General features: G+C 39.8%; 1 protein-coding gene across 3 annotated transcripts in view; it reads right to left on the bottom strand.

Annotated features, from left to right (window-relative positions):
- The window catches only part of EIF2AK4 (eukaryotic translation initiation factor 2 alpha kinase 4), a 106148-nt gene that overhangs the window by 60576 nt on the left and 26107 nt on the right, over nucleotides 1-19465 (bottom strand). For all 3 annotated transcript variants that reach the window (XM_050799366.1, XM_050799368.1, XM_050799367.1), the window contains exons 7-11: nucleotides 14698-14813; nucleotides 10768-10925; nucleotides 8737-9272; nucleotides 3588-3694; nucleotides 2555-2712 (exon numbers count right to left, since the gene is read on the bottom strand). In XM_050799366.1, coding sequence (XP_050655323.1) covers nucleotides 2555-2712; nucleotides 3588-3694; nucleotides 8737-9272; nucleotides 10768-10925; nucleotides 14698-14813 — 1075 coding nt within the window. The remainder of the gene's footprint in view (nucleotides 1-2554; nucleotides 2713-3587; nucleotides 3695-8736; nucleotides 9273-10767; nucleotides 10926-14697; nucleotides 14814-19465) is intronic.

Genomic DNA, 19465 nt, shown 5'->3' with positions numbered 1-19465 from the left:
AAGTTCTAAATGAGTCCCACAGCTACAGTCAAGAACCACACGCCTGAAATTCTTAAACTGAAGAAAGCTTTGACTGCCACAAAATTCAGAAAACAGCCCACTCAACTCTAGATGTATTTAGCTTCCTGGGAGACCCTGGGGAAAACATCATCTCCATTTTAATAATTACTTTTACTGACAGTTACTTTCCTGCTTTTCCAGTGTATCTGCTATCTAAATTTCTGTCTTGATTTTAAGATAAAGATTATTTTCTAAAGTCAGTGTAAGGTTTCAGATGATTTTAGTTTCTCTCTGATTTTTTTTTACACTTAAAGTCACTAAAAACAAATTAAACTCCAAAAATATTAACGGACCTGAACACAAAGGTTAATTTCTTGATTTTTAAAGCCATGTGAACTTGGGAAAATTACTTAATTTCCTTGATACTCTATTTTCTTATCTTTAAAATGGCATTTATACCATTTCCACTACCCCAAATGGTGACTGTAAAGCACCTGTATCAAGGCCTTACAGAGAAAAGTGCTTAGCTTAGTAAATAACAGCAATTGCTATGAACACAATCACTGTCCACTGATTTTGTTCTATAATTAAGATGATGTGTACTGAAACCAGAACAATACAATCAACAACACAGTAAAATAATAAAAAAGCAAGAAAACGTTGCAAAGGCAAGTCCCCCCATCCTACATAGAGGCATCCTTATGCCAGGCAGTTTCACTATGTAATTGGGGTGACTGAATTATACAGTCTTATTCACTGGAACATTGTAGTCCCATCCATGCAGGTCAACTGAGGTGATGATATACTCTAGAAAAGCAAATGCCATGTGGCCATGGGTGGCAGCAGAAATTAGTTCATTACAAAACACAAAACAGAATATCATTCTCTTGTTTGGCTAACAAGTTTCAATTAAACTAATGAAAGTCTAAGTGAAGTCCTGGGAATAAGGAGGGAGTACTACAAAATTGAGTTTCAGATTATCCTTTTTTGTATGGAAATAGTGACAAGAACACACACTTTGTAGTACAACAGAGGTGGGTCTGAATGCTGGTTTTATCTCTTAGTAGAGGTGTGTCATCTCAGGCAAAGGACATAACTTTATCTGAGCTTCAGTTCCCTCATCTAGAGAATGAGGATCATACCTATCTCGTAAGAATGTCCTGAGATTTAAAGACAAGGTTTGTAAACCACAGGGCACAAAATCTGAAATATGGCAGGTGCTCCAAAAAATGATAGCCCTGTGTTCTTCTACTGCCACATTAATAGGGAAGAGGACAGTGTAGGGCGGGAGGTGGGGGTCTTGGCATTGTCTTTCAATCTCCTGTCTCAGTACACATCACATACGAATTGGGTTGGGGGTAAAGCTTGCTATACTGGAAACCCCCAGGAATTCATTTACTGAAGTGAAAAGGTGCAGAAACAGTAATGGGTCCAACTGCTAATGAATGCCAGATCGCTGGGCAGACTGCCCTACTCTCACCCAGAAGCACAGAGATGGGAGGTAAGGGCTGTGGATTCTCACAGGGAGAAACTACTGGAAACGTTGGGGGCTTAAGTTACTCAGATGTTTTTGTTATATGAGCTTACCTATTATTATTAAGTACTTGTAAGGAGATGAAATTTGTTACTGTTCTAAGTTCAAGAATCTAAAATACAATGAAGTTAAAGGATTTGATCAAAATGATACTGTGTTAAAGGAACAGTATATGCTTCAATCATCCCCTCCTCTTAGACATAATTATGATCTGTCTTGCTTGTCTTTCTTTTACCACAGGAAAACCAATTTAATTCCTTTTTCAGTGTAAAAGTTTTTCTACAGTAACAGTAATGCTTCCTAATGATACTCTTAGAATCCTAAATAGAAAATATAGTCCATTGATGGTGGGTTACCCTCATATGTGAAAGATGACATGTACTGTATATGGACTTAATATAATAATCTGGCTTTCCTAATTTCAAAGAAATACTTCAATTATATAAAAACAGCTGAAACCTCTTTCTACAAGGGGCAGATAATACTAAAAGTCACCCAAATAGACTGGAACGAAGAAAGGAAGACCTAACACCAGCGCACCTTAATAATACATCACTATTTTCCTGTCCCAATAATAGCTGGAAAATAAAAGCCATCGAGACCTGCTGGGGCCATCTCCCAGTTTGAAGTCCATCTCTCTTTTAACCTTAGAACCTTTTTATCTACAGCAACTCTAACACCAAACAGGAGAAAAAAAGAACAATTTTCTTTCTGAACCAAAGCACACAAAAATGTTCTTTCTGTGGAGGTCTTGATTCCACTTGAAGTGCTGTTATAATCATGTGTGTTTCATGTTAATGCTCCACAGGAAGCAAGGAAAGAGTGGGACATTCTCAACTGTGTCCAGCGTAACTTAAATAAAACCTTTAACTCCAGGAAGGTGACGATGAGCATAGTATCGAACATCCATATTCACTTCCCTCCCCACTCCCAAAATAGAAGTCAAGTCCATGAGTCTTTGTGGAAATGGAACAGAGAAGGAGCTCTAAAGGGGGTGGGAGGGATGACTCTGTACCACACCTTGATGACAGCTCCGAAAGCTCCTTTACCAAGAAGCTGTAATTCTTCAAACTCAATGAAGTATCGGGAAAACTGTCTCTGTGTCTCACTAAAGAAGGCAGCACTGGGTAGCCGGTTGCTAGGAATGACAGTCTCAACATAATCTTGTCCTCCAGAATCTGAGATAAAACAGAGAGTAAGAGGCACATGAGGCATTGGAAATTTAGGAAGAGCTACACAGCCAACAATGATGGAAGCCCCGGAAGAAGAGCCCCAACCAGTAGTTTGAAAAATTATCTTAACCTGAGTGGCCTTTTAAAACTTTTCCTTGGCCGGGCATGGTGGCTCACACCTGTAATCCTAGCACTTTGGGAGGCCGAGGCGGGCGGAGCACAAGGTCAGGAGATCAAGACCACGGTGAAACCCCGTCTCTACTAAAAATACAAAAAATTAGCTGGGCGCAGTGGCAGGCGCCTGTAGTCCCAGCTACTCAGGAGGCTGAGGCAGGAGAATGGCATGAACCCGGGAGGCAGAACTTGCAGTGAGCCGAGATCGCGCCACTGCACTCCGGCCTGGGCAACACAGCAAGACTCCGTCTCAAAAAAACAAACAAACAAACTTTTCCTCACCTTACCCTCCTTAAAGTAGGCAGAAATATATAATTAGCCCAAGTTTATAGGTGGGAGGTTATACAGAGTAAGTGACTTAACTATAGAGTTAGAACCCAAACCCAGGTCTCATGATCCATCCCAATCTCTAATGATGTTCCTTAATCTCAGGTGCAGCAGGAAAAATCTAGTTACATGGCACTACGGGTGACTAAACACTACAAGAGACTACAGCAATGGACAGTCCATCAGTAGAGACTAGAAAAATCAGGGTGGTAAAACAGTCCCATGCACATGGCACACATCAAACTAATAGATTTATGTGTAGTTCAGAATAAAAGACATAAAATAATACATGCAGCGCCTTCCAATTTTAGGTTTATGTACACTTTCAAAATAATTTAATGTCAAACAGGATATGAAATAAAGAATGGTAATAGACTCACCTTCAGGACTTTGTTCCACTAGAGGCGTTTTTGGCTGAGGATTTATAAAGCTGTGTTTCAACAACTGCTGGGGACTCCATCTTTCCTTGTCATCCAAGCACACACATCTCAATGAGAGGGAAGGAAGAATCTCAGCATCACATACAATCAGTGCTAAACTAGTTAATCCAAGGTATTAACTATGGGTTTTTTTTTTTAAAGATACACATTAGAGAGTTTATGTTACTCATAGACCAGAATGTACTCTCACAGGTGAATTTAAATAAACATTCCTGAAGGATTTACATGCTATGAAACAGGCCAGGTACAAGAGGCGAATCAAAAAAAGGCATCTCTAGATGCAGAAGACTTACCCTCATGGAACAATTTTTTAAAAGTCTAAGGTAGTGCAAGTAGGCTATAAATTTTCACCTCGATTAACAGTTTAATGCCTTGTCATGCCAAACTAAGCCTTTCGGGAACTGGTTATAAATAAAGCCTTCTAAAGACAAAGCAAATCAGAGAGTTGGTGCAGGAGAGCGGCTCAGTATGACGAGCTTTAGATTACGCCTGCTCATTACAGGATGAAGTAAGTTGGAAACATTTAGGGAAGGCTTTTTAAAAGTCCCATATTCTATTACATACTTTTTTAAGAAATTGGTTTATGCTTTTTTTTTTTTTTTTTTTTTTTTTTTCTTGAAACAGGGACTTGCTGTATCACCCAGGCTGCAGTGCAGTGGTGTGATCTCAGCTCACTCCAACTTCTGCCTCCCGGGCTCAAGCAATCCTCCCATCTCAGTAGCTGGGACTACAGGCAGGCACCACCAGGCCTGGCTAATTTTTATATTTTTTGTAGAGAGGGGGTTTCCCCACGCTGACACAGGCTGGTCTCCAAATCCTGAGCTCAAGCAGTCTGTCTGCCTCGGCCTCCCAAAGTGCTGGGTGTGAGCCACTGTGCCCCGCCTCACATACTTTCTTTTAATCTTCATTCCTTGAACCCATTAACTTACTGTTTAATGGTATAATAGACAATTCTTGTTTTGTTTTTTAATGAAGAAAAACAAGCCATACCTTTAACCCAGGGCTTCTGAAAGTGGGGGTCCCTGGCCAGTAGCATCAGTATCCCCTAAAAAATGTTAGAAATACAAATTCTACTGCACCCCTGACCTAGTAAATCAGCATCTCTGGGGGTTTGGACAGTGATCTGTGCTTTAACAAGAGCTCCAAATGATTTCGATGCAAGCTAAAGTCTAAGTAGTTAAATTCTAACTGATTTAAGCTGGCCTTTTAAAAAAAATTTTTTTTTTTTGAGATAAGGTTTTGCTCTGTCACCCAGGCTGGAGAGCAGTGTTGTGATCATCACTCATGGAAGCCTCAAATTCCCATGCTCAAAGCATCCTCTTGCCTCAGCCTCCTGAGTAGCTGGGAGTACAGACATGTACCACCATGTTGGAATGCTTTATTTATTTTCATTTTATCTATTTATTTATTTTTTGAGACGGAGTCTTGCTGTGTTGCCCAGGCTGGAGTGCAGTGGCACTACCTTGGCTCACTGCAACCTGCAACCTCCACCTCCCGGGTTCAAGCAATTCTCCTGCCTCAGCCTCTCAAGTAGCTGGGACTATAGGCGAGTGCCACCATGCCTGGCTAATTTTTATATTTTTAGTAGATATGGGATTTTGCCATGTTACAGGCCAGGGTGGTCTTGAACTCCTGACCTCAAATGATCTGCCTGCCTCAGCCTCCCCAAATGCTGGAATTACAGGCGTGAGGTATCGTGCCCAGCTGTGCTGGACTACTTAACAATTTTTTTTTTATTTTTAGTAGAGATGAGGTCTTACTATGTTGCCCAGGCAGGTCTTGAACTCTTGGGCTCAAGAGATCCTCTCACCTAGGCCTCCTGCAATGCTGGGATTACAGGTATGAACCACCATGCCAGGCTACTTTCATTACAATGGCACAAGTAGTACTTGACTTGGTAGCACTTCACCTATAATTATAAACAATATACTTAAAAGAATCAACTGTCATTGTGAGTTCTGGACTTAAAAATCTGTACATATAAAGTGGTGACAGCAACTATCATAAATGGTAACTTTTTTTTATGTTGCAGCAGTAAAAAGCAAAGTACTCCTAATTTCATAGCTTGAACAGGCAAAAAAAATTCTAATAAAACCATTTGTATAAGATACTGTATTTCCTTTAAATTTAAAATTAATTTTTAATTATATCATTCAAACATAAATACCTTCTCCTTGCAAATATTAAAGCATTACTGATAACGATAGAGCCTTTGACCAGCCTCCCCTTCCAATTCTTTCTTCCACTTAGTGTGTATCATTGTAGAGATTTTTCTATGCATTTACATACATAAACATACAATGATCCAAACAAAATAGTATTGTTTTTTGATTTTTTAAAGCAATATCATCTTGTATATATTATTCTTCAACTTGCTTTTTTCATTCCACCATTTGTCTTGGAGTTCTTTCTAAGCCAGTACTTAAAGATTTTTTTTAAACTTCTGTATAGGCGTGGACCTACCAGAATTTATTTACACATTCTCCTACTGTTGAGATTATTTCCAATTTTTCACATTTTCACAAAATGTTGCAATGAGCATCCCTATATATGCCCTGTTGGGTTTCTGAAGTGCATTATCAACTGTAACTCAACTGTGACATAAATGCTATTAACTTGAAAGAAAATCTGGATCAGAAAAATGTTAACGCCTACCTAGAATGCACAGTATTTTTAAGAGATTTATAGCCACCAAGATCTCACTTTAAAAATGAACTTCTCTGAACCAATAATTTTGGCAACAGGGTAGCCGTATATAGAAAAGGCTCAGCTTTGAACAAAAAGGGGTAAAACGCCTGGCGGCATCCACATTTCTTCATAGTTCTCACTCCTGAGGATGGTGATGAAAACCAGCACTGACTCAGTCTGGGCCAAGTGCCAGAAACTTTATGGGTGTTAACTAATTTAATCCTCACAACCACCTCATGAGGTGGGCAGTGCTATTATCCCAGTTTCACAGAGGAGGAAACGCAGGGCAGGGGGTTAAGTCACTCAGCCAGTAGGGCATAGAGGTGGGACCTGAACCCAGATGTTTTGACTCCAGAGTCTTACCCATCACAGAGGCTGATTTGAAACAAAATCTTTCTCCAAAGGGTGTTCAACAATATGTAAAAATATAACTACAAATGGAAGGTTGCTGTTTTCATTCTTTGTGAATGGTGTTTTTCTTTTGTTAACTAGGGCTGGACAGCAAAGTTCCTAAAACAGTTCTTGGCAGCTCCTTAACCAACCACAGTCTATCAAACCACTCCAGGGAGAGGAGTATACAAAATATTCTAAAGAAAAATCTTGTTAAAAGAATAAGAAGACCATGAGCTGTGGCTCACGCCTGTAATCCCAGCACTTTGCAAGGCCAAGGCGGGTGGATCACAAGGTCAGGAGATCGAGACCATCCTGGCTAACACGGTGAAACCCTGTCTCTACTAAAAATACAAAAAATTAGTCGGGCATGGTGGTGGGCACCTGTAGTCCCAGCTACTTGGGAGGCTGAGGCAGGAGAATGGCGTGAACCTGGGAGGCGGAGCTTGCAGTGAGCTAAGATTGTACCACTGCATTCCAGCCTGGGTGACACAGCGAGACTCTATCTCAAAAAAAAAAAAAAAAAAAAAAAAAAAAAAAGAAATTGTGTGATCTCGAGTTTGAAATTGACAGAGCGTAGAGTTATTTAAGAAGAAAACTAGGAAAGTTTTAGCTACCGAGCCCATTCATTTTGCTACTAAACAGGAAAGGAAAGGTACTTCTACTTAAACCTCCCAGTGCTGTTTATAACAATACACAACGCTATTGCTAACCTTGACTAAATTACTCTTCATCAATGAAGAAGGCAGAACACTAAAGGTGACATTGTGAAGATGGAAACGAAACTTTCCATCTGTGATTCTATCATCATATTTGTCATTTTAGCCAACCTCATTGTTAGGGTGCATTTAAATAAATACTTTTAAAGTTCCATTGCATTAAAAAGATACCATAAAAGATTTCTTTAGAAATCTTAATATTTTCATACACTTTAAGGAGCAAAACCAACACAAAGAATCAAAGTTGGCCCCTTTCCACAACTGTGTATGTGTGTGTGTGTATATATATATCTCATATTCACTTTACACAAAAACAATCTCATTCAAACACAAATGCAGCTACTTTCACATCTATAATGGTAAGATCATCAGTGACAGGGCATAACAGTGTAACCCAGGCCAACTGGCTACTGGGATAGATGGAATAGGAAAGAAATGTGAAGGGTAAAATAAATGTTGCAAATGGAAGAAGTGAATAAAAGCAAATGATTGGGAAAAAGAAGGTAAAAAACAAAGAGCATCAGAAATGGAAGAAACCAGCCCAGGTCAACTCCTGCAGGACAGCTGGACAAGAGGAGCATCTGGAAAAATCCAGACTGAAGGGATCTTACCTCCCAATTAACAGAAACTGAGAGAACTTAGCTGTGGCTTGGACTGAAAACAGAGGCAGCACTAAATTCGAAAACACTTAAGTGAAGGACCTGGACAAACATGTTAGGCCTGAGGAAACATCTCAAGAAAGGTTCTCCCAAACAGGATAAAACTTGGCTTTGTAATTAAACATGCACCTGTGATTTACAGGTATTGAAAATTCTCTAGCTAGAGTAAGTAATTTATTTGGATTCTACAACTTAGTTGAATGAGACAGCCAATGAAGAATGGTTAAGAAGCACAAGGGGCAGAATCTCACTCCCAAAGCTATTACTGAAGCAAGAAGCCTCGTCTTTGACCCTTTAGGAACCAGAGCAAAGGTCAGTATTTGGAACACCTAGGGCATTTCTCACCGTAACAATCTCTATTGACTTCCAAGAGTATACCAGCAGTCCCCCAAAAGGAGTTTGAAAATCAAGTGTGAATTCCAAGTGAATTTCAGAGAATGTGGTAGTTAAGAGAATCACAAACCTACGTGAGAAAGCAGAACATATAAGACTAGGACAGGACTGGAAGAGCAAAGAATGAAGTCCTGTTCCTCACTTTTCAGCTTCCATATCACTTAGATGTCTGGCACACTCCAGCACAATCAAAAGTACAGGAGTTAAAGTGCTATTAGAGAGAATCTCAGTGATACTCACTTCTTTAGAAAATCTTGAAAGTCAGCTGGTAAGTCACTAGGGATGGTCACAGGGTACTCTCCACATTCCTGTCCTTGGCTGAGGGACAGCAGCAGGAGGCCAAGACGCCAAACATCTCCTTTCTTCCCCGTTTTATAAGGCAGAGCATTGTCACTAAAACGAACTCGGGTTTGCTCAAACACATCCTCCTTGCAAATGTCTGCAAGGCGCTTAGAAATGCTATAGTCCGTAATCTTGACGGTGCCTTCTGCATCCACCAAGACATTAGATGCACTCAGGACCTTATGCACCACAGAATTGCTGTGCAGATAATCAAGGCCGGACAGGAGCTGAGCTGTGTACCTGCGAAGCTGATGCACAGGGATGGCGCCTGAGTGGCTCAGGTGTGCAGCAAGAGAGACCCCACTAATGTGCTCCACTAAAATGTCCACCACGATGGAGTCGTCTTGCTCTTTGAGATTCATTGCAAGGTAGCGTACTACATTTGGATGGCTCAATTTCACCAGTGAGTTGAATTCTGTTTCTGTTCCTTGAATCTGATAAGTTAAAAAAAAAAAAAAATATATTGGGCCAATCAACATTAACTTGGGTTTCATTTCAAAAGTGAAGTATTTGATCACACAAGGGAGGCAAAAAAAACCAAAACCAAAACCAAAAACAAAAAACCAAAAACAAAAATGAAGTATTTGATAGAAAATACACTTTCAAATGAGAGGAGAACAAATATGCCCTGAACTGAATTCTCCCCAAACCATATGGTCAACCTAATAGTTCATAAAGATGGAAAAAATTTAGTTAATTCTCAAATTCTCTAATCTCAAAACCTACTATGCATATACTATGGAATTAGTGAACAGTTTTTAAAATAAAATTCGTTTGAGGTATGGCCACCAGAAGAAAACAAACTTTAATTTAAAAATAACCTTTTCTGATTAGCTTTGTATTTGGGTTTTTAAAAATACAGTATACAATTTGAGCAGCAGAATAATGGCTCCTCAAAGATGTCCACATCCTAATCCTCAGAACCTCACATGGCAAAGAGGAGTTAAGGTTGAAGATAGAAAAAAAAAAAAAAACTTTTCTGATTTAATAAAGATCACTGTCAACATTTAAAAAATTAGTTTGATAGAAAATACCCACATGTTATCTATCTGGTCACCACACAAAGATAACTCAAGATTTTGTCACATTTACTTTCGGTTTTCTTTCTATACTTAAATACACACACATTTCTGAACACCATGCTTATCTACGATTTTTGTAAACCTTGTTATTATGTAATACTATAATATGCAATAGTGAATGTTCTCCTTATGCTTGGTTATAAATCATTAATTTATAAATTAACTTAAAAATCCTCCAGTCCCCCAAAATTCAGTTTTGAAGCAGTACTTTTCTTTTTTTTGGAGACAGGGTCTTGCTCTGTCACCCAGGTTGCGGTGCAGTAGCATGAACATAGCTCACTGCAGTCTCAACCTCCTGGGCTCAAGCAATTATCCCACCTCAGCCTCCCAAGTAGCTGGGACCACAAGTATGTGCCACCATGCCCACTAATTTTTAAATTTTTTGTAGAGACAGAGTTTCACCATGTTGCCCAGGCTGGTCTCAAACTCCTGGGCTCAAGTAGTCCTCCTACCTCGGCCTCCCAAAGTGCTGGGATTACAGGTATGAGTCACCACACCCAGCCCTGAAGCAGTATTTCAAGAGTAGGGAAAAGAAGAATTGCAAAAAACCCCAATTTTTAACTAGTATTTAGTCCCAGTTGGAAAGATGACTGTTAATGCCATACTAAGGGCTGAGAAAGGAGGTTAAGAAGGCAGCTAGAAGTGCTTTGACCATGTTGTGAAAGTTCTGAAACCAGAAGCAAGGGGCAAAGAGGTACTGGTCCTTCACGGTGTTCTCTGGTCAAACAGTTCTCATACTGCTCTGGATCATCTTTGCAGGACAATCAAACGCAGGGCTATTTTGTTCTGTCATCTCCTAAAGCCTGAGAATAGGCCTTTTGCTCAGTCAGCCACCTTGAATGTTTACCTGCTTTTTGCACTTATCAATCTTCTCTTTTTCTTGACTGGTAAGGAATGGACCCATTTTTTTCTGCCACTGAAGGACCCACTCATACAACAAGACAAAGCCGCCAGTGGCTGTTTCCAAAGCATTGTAGACTAATTTCCCAAGTTGTTCATCACCGCCTGCACATTAAACAGAAAGTATAATTAAATTCCATTGATACGTTTTCTGTGGGGGGAAAGAAGGGAGGGGGTAATACACATTCTTTAGTTCAACAATGGATACCATGTGCTAACTATGGAAAATATGACTTTATGTAATAATGCTCTTTTGTAAACAGTTTTTGATATTTTAGCAATATACCCTGAGTCCTAAAATAATTTTTTATAAGGGGCAAGAATCAACAATGAGATCTTAGTATCAGACAAATAAAGAATCAATGTTTGGCCAGGTGCAGTGGCTCACACCTGTAATCCCAGCATTTTGGAAGGCCAAGGCAGATGGATCACCTGAGGTCAGGAGTTCGAGACCAGCCTGGACAACATGGTGAAACCCCCTCGCTACTAAAAATACAAAAACGTTAGCCAGGTTTGGTGGCAGGCACCTGGAGTCTCAGCTACTTGGGAGGCTGAAGCACGAGAATCACTTGAACCTGGGAGGTGGAGGTTGTAGTGAGCCTCGATCACACCATTGCACTGCAGCCTGGGCGACAAGAGCAAGACTCTGTCTCAAAAACAAAAGAGACCAGTGTTTTATACTACTAGCCATTATGCACAATGTTATTTTCATAACGAGTTTACCTTTGCTGACTGTGTCTACTGGTGTACCCTCATACAGCTAAATACCAACTAAAATGACAGAAAGAATATGAAAATAGAGAACAAGTCATTGAGATTAACGTAGATTAGTGTGCGCAGTAAAACAGTAATTTGAAAATCTGAATACATCTATGACTTTCTAAATGCAAAATTTGAATATGCTCAGTAAATACAAACTGGTCAATGCTTTGGAAGGAAAGAACAAGAGATGTCAGTTTAGATTTGAAGCTAGAAAATGAGACACATTTATTTAGTGATAGTCATATGGTTCTCACACAGGGAGAGCTAAATTCTGTAACACCAAAAATTTTCTTATAAAAATCTCTATTTTCATTAAAACAATAATAGAAAATTCTAAAAAACTGGAAAAGGAGAAAAAAAATTACCATTTGTTTTATTTTTCTTTTAGTTCCCTCTATTCTCCTTTACCCCATAATTTACCATATCATAGCACATATGTAGCACCTTGACACTATGACATTTTGGACCAGGTAATCTTTGTTGTAGGCAGCTGTTTTGTGCACTGTAGGATTTTAGTAGCAATCCTGGTATCTACCCACTAGATGCCAATAGCACCCTGGCCCCAGTGTTAGCCATCAAAAACGTGTGCAGACATCACCAAATGTCCCCCAGGCTACAAAATTGCCCCCAGCTGATAACCCCTGATACATGGTATTCTGCCTTTTTCTCTTATATAAGTAATAGTTTTCCATGATGCTATACTATCTTCATAATGAAAACAAATTTTTAAAGAGACCTTGATACTTATCTTTTCTATTTGAATAATCAAAAGTGAAGTAACCTGTGTATATATGATAAAGATGTCTCAGCAAAAATACTTTGGAAAAATATGGCTGAACTAGCTCACTTTGACTTCTTACCTGAGAAGCAGTTTTTACTTCATGGGAATACTGATAATTTGGAGATTTTAATTAAAATGATCTATTATGTTAGTCATAAATAACTCCTGACAGTCTTTGCCTAAGGGGAAAAATCCTGCTGTTTAAAAATTTGTCAACCAAAGGAAGCAACCTAAGAAATGTGGGATCTAAGCAGTCTACTAGAAACACAAGGCATTAAATGTTTATGGGATGGAGTATGAAGTTATTTACATAAAGCCTAATTAAATTTGTATATTATGCAGTACAGTGTTTTGCAATATTTGTTTCCCTAATTGGGACAAGGCAGGCATTTCATAGTTGCTGGGGTTTAAAAAATTATAATTTTAGTATTGCCAGCCTCTTCTTGTCAGTTTTTCACGATAGGGATTATAAAAGGGACAAAAGAATATACTGTGATGAGGATAAGGGAAAATATATTATCAAGAGAACTCTAACTCAAACTCTGGGATATGCCCACAATGATGGTTCATGCAGACAGTCTCTATAGTGCTGTAGCCATATCTATAAGTAAGTGCTCTCTTCTCTCTAGTTCTAACAACTTTAAAATGAAAAACAAATACTGTTTTTTATAAAAATACTTCACCAAAAATAAAAAATTAGTAATCTTTTATGGAAACAATTCATAGACAGGGCATATTTAAAAAATCAGACCCACTGTGAGAAAACAAAATAAATAATTTACTTGGTGATTTTATTAAAAATTCTCCAACTGAAAATGTGCCTCCTAATAAGGGTATTAACTATGGTGAATCTGTCTAATGAGTACCAGTGAGAATAAGAGACCAAGTTAAGGTAAGAAGAATTGTATTAATTTGCCTTCTTGATTTCCCCAGGTTATTGGAAGTAGTGAGTTCTATGTTGTCACTTCGTGAATCTGAAATGTCTGAGTCAAGGACAGTCTCAGGTCCAAAGCCAACCACCACTACCAAGGTCTCGAACCCGCCCAATGATTCCTTTGTCTAAATACGGCTGCTCTGTGTATGTGCAGGATCCTCTACTATCCAGGCTGCTGTTTGTCTGCCAAGGCTAAGTATCCAGCTCATAGATTATTGAGAAGTTTGGTTTCTTCTCCCTCCACCTGCTGCCTCCTCCCTGGCAACTCTTTTGCTTATTTGTATCTCCTTAAAGAGGAAGGGGAAAAGATGCCAAAAGAAACTCAATTCACATAATTTGGCTACCTGTTACCTCGGGCAAAAATATTCACGGGATTGAAAATTAAAGTTAATTGACAAATTCACCATGTACAAAGATTTCTATACCAATTCCTGGTTTTATCTGTAAGGCTAGGTAAAGATGACGCACATTTAGGGCAAAGGAAGAGACATCAAAAACTTGACTTTAGTATGAGCAATTCAAATTCTGATTTGCTGAACCAGCTTCATTCCAAATAGCCATGAGTAGACAAAACTTCTAAATAAGGCATATAGAAAATAAGGTGGTCTTCCTGGTCAGGTATAACATGCCAGGCAGGAAACAGCCAAATGGATGGATATCCACTTAAGAAAATGAGATCTGGTCAATAAAGACCACAGGCGTTACTGTAGTCCTAGCTACTAAGGAGGCTGAGGCAGGAGTATTGAGTGAACCTAGGAGTTTGAGGTTACAGTGAGCTATGATTGTGCCACTGTACCACTCCAGCCTAGGTGATGGAGCAAGACCCTGTCTCAACAACAAAAAAGGTAATAGGCATTAGAATGCATTTTGTTACACATATTTTATTAGCATTAGATGTATATGATGCAAAATTCTTACTAATATTTTAATTACGTTTTTGTTTCAATAAGCTTTGATAATTATAATGACAGATTTAAAATTATCTTTACTTTAATAATATTTCCAAGAGCACAGGTTTTTAAATTTCATTTTATTTTATTGAGACAGGGTCTCATTCTGTCACTCACACTGGAGTGCAGTGGCTTGATCATGGCTCACTGCAGCTTTGAACTCCTGGGCTCAAGCAATCCTCCCACCTCGGCCCCTCAAAGTATTGGGATTATGGGCGGGAGCCACTGCACCCAGCCAAAAACACAGGTTTTTATTTCCATCTGACATGAGGGGAAACCTGAGTGACTTCTCATTCCAGTCATTAAGGATGGGAGCCAGAATGACTACCAGTTTGATGGTCTTCCTCGGACTGCACTGGTCTGAATGCCATAGTGTCTAATCTATCCCATTCCTTCGTGATTAACTTTTGCCATTACAATAATATAAATAGATTTTGTTAGTTTACTTACCAATACATTTCCCTTTGTGTACCATGAGCTGATCAGGACTCCCCATATTGAAATACAGAACTTCACAAGAGCCAGGAGAATCTTCACTATTACATACCGAATACTGTCGTTCTCGCCTTTAAAAACAAATTCAAACAATACGTTTGAACAATCATTTTTTTCTTTAAGATGAACATAGGAATGTTATAGATTAACATAGGCAAGAATGCTCCCCCGTTTTCTCCTGTTTGTTGTTACTGTTTATCAGCCCACTCACAGTCTAACATCTGTTTCTACTGGGAATTGAGTAGGAGGTGCTAATGAAAAAGGCATTCGTTTCCCCACTTCCCATCGTCATCTTCTCCACATGAAAACCACAAACCCTTAACTCCAGGTCTGTGCTGCCCAACGCTGTGGCTACTAAAATAAAACTGAAAATTCAGTTCAAGTGCAGTAGCCACATTTAAGTACTCAATAGCCATACATGGCTAGTGGCTACTATATTGGACAGCACAGATACAGATCATTTCCATTATCAGAAAAAGTTCTACTGGTCAGCAGTGATTTAGATCAATTCCACATGTATCCCACATTGCTTCATTCCCATGCACATGCACATCTGGAGAAAGCTGCAGAACAGAGGGGGTTGGAGCTGCCACAAATTCCTGGTTTCCAACTGGGCCTCCAGTCATTGAGTGCACATTCCTTCTCTTGCTTGTCTTTGGTAGATATTGCCATCATTCCCTTCCATGACTTCTCCGAAACACTTAAAACCCAACCTCTCCTCTCTTTCTGTTTTTGTACTTTTTTCCTGGTGGGGAGCAATAGCTAAGAAACTAGATCGTAATGCAAAAATAATAAATTAGGGGAGACGGTGCAGGGGAGAGGTAAGGGAGAGACCTCTCGATGGTCAGGATTGAACACTTACCAGAAACACTTTGAGGAAGTGCATGGACGGCTCTCTAGAGAGATCACCCTCTCATTCTCAGCATGATTTTGACTTTTACTTTCACTGATTACATGACGCAATGAGGAATGCAGTCCACAATTTCTATTGTTCCACCTATAAAGTTACTTGGCATTGGCACTATTCATTCTTTGTGAGTGACTTTGAGGAAGGATGGCTACTCCTGTCCTCAGTTCCATCCCCTACAGAGGTCTCCTCTGGGATCTTAGTCTATTAGTTAGTCCATTTCTCCTGTATGTTCAATCAGCCCCTCTCTCTGGGCTCCCTCCCCCCAGCCTATAAATCTCTCTGATCCACACATTCCCCTCTGTCAGCCCGGCACCACCCACCCCGTCACCCCTCATAGTCACACTCCTGCACTTGCTGTCTCCACTTCTGCACTATTTACCCCTCACACCATTGCAATGTCAGTAAAACTGCCACCTCCCTCCACTCGCTCTAAACCTGATTTTCCTGGCTCTCTAATTTTGGTTAGAGGCATAATCATCCATTCTGTCTCACAGGTCACCTGTGAGTCTCCGTGGGTTCCTAGATCTGCATCGAATTGGTCTTCAAGTACGACCCTCTCCTCTCTGTTTCCCCTGCCCTGTTTAGTTCATCTCCAACTTTCTCCTGGACACATGCAATACTCTGTTATTATCTGGTCTTTCTGCTTCCAATCCTACACATCCTCTCTTTCCTCAAAACCCTCCCACACTGGTGACAAGATTATGTATTATGATACAGATATCTTACACCACACATATGTCCACATATTCTTTTTTTTTTTTTTTTTTTTTGAGATGGAGTCTCACTCTGTCACCCAGGCTGGAGTGCAGTGGTGCAATCTTGGCTCACTGCAAGCTCCACTTCCCGGGTTCACGCCATTCTTCTGCCTCAGCCTCCTGAGTAGCTGGGACTATAGGCGCCCGCCACCACGCCCGGCTAATTTTTTTGTATTTTTACTAGAGACGGGGTTTCACCGTGTTAGCCAGGATGGTCTCAATCTCCTGACCTCGTGATCCGCCTGCCTCAGCCTCCCAAAGTGCTGGGATTACAGGTGTGAGCCACTGCGCCTGACCCATGTCTGCATATTCTAAACATCAAAAAATAACAAATACGTTGTAGTTCTGTTCAAATTTCTACTTCTAAAGTTACATGTGCAACTAGGAACACACTGAGATTTATGAAGAAAAGGATAAAAGGAAAGGTTCAAAATTACATGCCAGACTTAGTAACATAAATTATGCAGAAGCATCTCTGCATCAGCTCTGGCCTCCTCAGCAGATGGTGCTAATGGTCATTTTAGTCTAGGCCATCTTTCTGTTCTTTAGTTTACAATGTGTAAATGCTTGGTTTTAAGGTGTTTTAGAATGTGAATCATCCTATTATGACTCAAGCACAAACACAATGAGTGTTGATGGCTGTAAGATTAAGGAATAATTAGTACTGAAGGAAAAGTAGACATAATCTTAAAAGTGAAAGTAAGAAAAGGACAAATGTGGTACATGCTGCATGGCATAGTTTGTAGCAGAAACAATTCTGAAGGATAAAAAGCTAAATCACAGAGTTTGAAAAGAAGGAATAAAGAGACAAGTGCAATGTCATCAATGTCTATTGTTTTCGCCAAAAAGATTCATATATATTGGATGCTTATACTGTCTACTCGGGACTCATCAAGAACTGGGTTTGGAACAACCTTTCGGATTTGAATCCATTCCTAAGTAAAACAGCTTCTGTACTCCAGCAGAAACAGCCATTCCAATGCAAACAAATGGTGTTCAGAAGTTATGACTCTGGTCTCATCAGCAACGATCTATTCTAGACTATGGATGTTCATGAGGTTTGCAATATAATATTAGAGATATCACCCATGTTATCAGTTTTGCCAAGTAACTGTGGCAGTTCCCAACCTATATAGATGAAGGGTGTTTCAAATAAAATTACCAAATAGTATTAATCTAGGTCTTTAAAAAGAACAGAGAATTAAACATAATACAATTTTAGATGACTAAATTAGGCAGCTAGGAACTTGATACCTGAAAAAAGAAAAAAGGATAATCTTTTTTTTTTTTTTTAAACCAAGTGGCAAGAAGAGAGATGGCAATTTTTCAAGTGGGGACTTGAGAATTGGGCTACCATTCAAAAGATTGCTCTACCAATATGATCAATGTGTAGATGAAGGGGCAGGATGGAGAAAGAGGATCTCATCTGAGACACAGTGGCAGGGATAGTCTCACCTTCCTGCCTAACTCACCAAGATGCCACAGAAAATGCTAGCTCTAGGTCCCTTAATTTGAAACTCAGAGCCACTTTGTAGAGACAACGTTAGTAAGAATTCCTGGTATTGTTTAATTTGAGGTAAACCAGTCTATGCCTCCATGGAACCAACCAGAGAAAGTGAACAACAGAGGACCATGTCTGGAGAGACATATCGAGGATCCCCTCTCCCCTACATCTTTATACTTCGATGGTTCCCCAGTTTTTTGCGGAGAGCGGAGACAATCCCATGTCTTATGCCCTTAATGATCTCTTCTCTGTAAGGATGAGGAGCCAGCAGTTGCCACACCTGGCTTTAGGATAGCGAAAACAAACTAGATAACCTAATCCTGTTGATGGTGGATATAAATAGGTGATATATTCTAGATTCTGGGCTACACTATGGTAATTGGCAAAGACAGCAAGTCCGAATATGTGAAGGCAATTTTCTACCATGAGCTATTTTATAGAGGTTTTTTGGTTTTTAGTTTTGTTTCTCCTACAAAATTCAAATTGCCCACTTCTCAGGAGCAACATCCTGGAAGCAAGGCAGGGGGTTAGGGGGACTAAGTCTGCACTTCACAAATATAGCCTCACACTGAACTGTACACATTGAAATGGCTAATTTTATGTTTTTTGATTTTTACCTTAATATTTGAAAAAGTGAATCCTTCAAGGTGGGAAAAGAAAGCTTGAAGGATAGAAAATAAAGTTCTTCAACAAAGGCAAAGACTCATCAGTGAAAAGCCTTTGAGTATCAGGCCTTTACGTTCTTTCCACTAGAATAGTGAGTGGTTTTCTTTTCTCTCTTTCTCTTCTTTTCAGCAGTGAAAATCTTTTGTTAAATAAAACCTCACTGGTTTTTCACATGCCCCACAGGTCAAGAGAAGCAAAATTGCCCTGGTTAAAGAGGCTGTAGACTCTACAAACACCAGAAACACAGTGTACCACTTTCCCTGTGTCGTCTTCCCTTCCTTACTCCCTCCCTGCATCAGATGTTTACCAGGCATCTACCACGTGTCTTCCAGGCACTGTTACAGGCTTTGAGGAAAACACAGACAAGGGCTTTGCTCTCACAGACCTCACATTCCAAAACAAACAAGTGAATAACAATTTCAGCAAGTGCTAAGTGTTATGTAAAAAATAAAACAGAGAATTGGAGAGCAAGGGACAAAGTAGGGAAATAGGGTAGAGGGGGGCTCAGGAAGGCATCCCTGAGAAGGTCGCATTTGAGGGGAGAACTGAATGAGAAGGAGCTCACCAAGCAAAATGCCAGAGGGAGAGTAGCCCCGGCAGAGGGGTCAGCAGAGGCTCTGAGATGGGAAGGAGCTTTGTTGCCCAGGCTGGTCTTGAACTCCTGGGCTCAAGTGATCCTCCAACCCCAGCCTCCCAAAGTGCTGGGATCATACATATGAGCCACCATGCCCAGCAGGCTATCTTTGATCTCAAAAACAAGCCTAACCTTGGATTCACTGTTTATAGTCAGCCACAAAAATAGAAATGTTTAAACTTAAAACAATCGTTTTCCATGTATCTGAAAAGACTTATTTATATCATTGATTTAATTCAAGGGTTCTAATACAA

This window comes from Macaca thibetana, chromosome 7 (assembly GCF_024542745.1).
Source record: "Macaca thibetana thibetana isolate TM-01 chromosome 7, ASM2454274v1, whole genome shotgun sequence".
Lineage (NCBI taxonomy): Eukaryota > Metazoa > Chordata > Mammalia > Primates > Cercopithecidae > Macaca > Macaca thibetana.
This window is presented reverse-complemented; position numbering and strand designations above follow the sequence as displayed.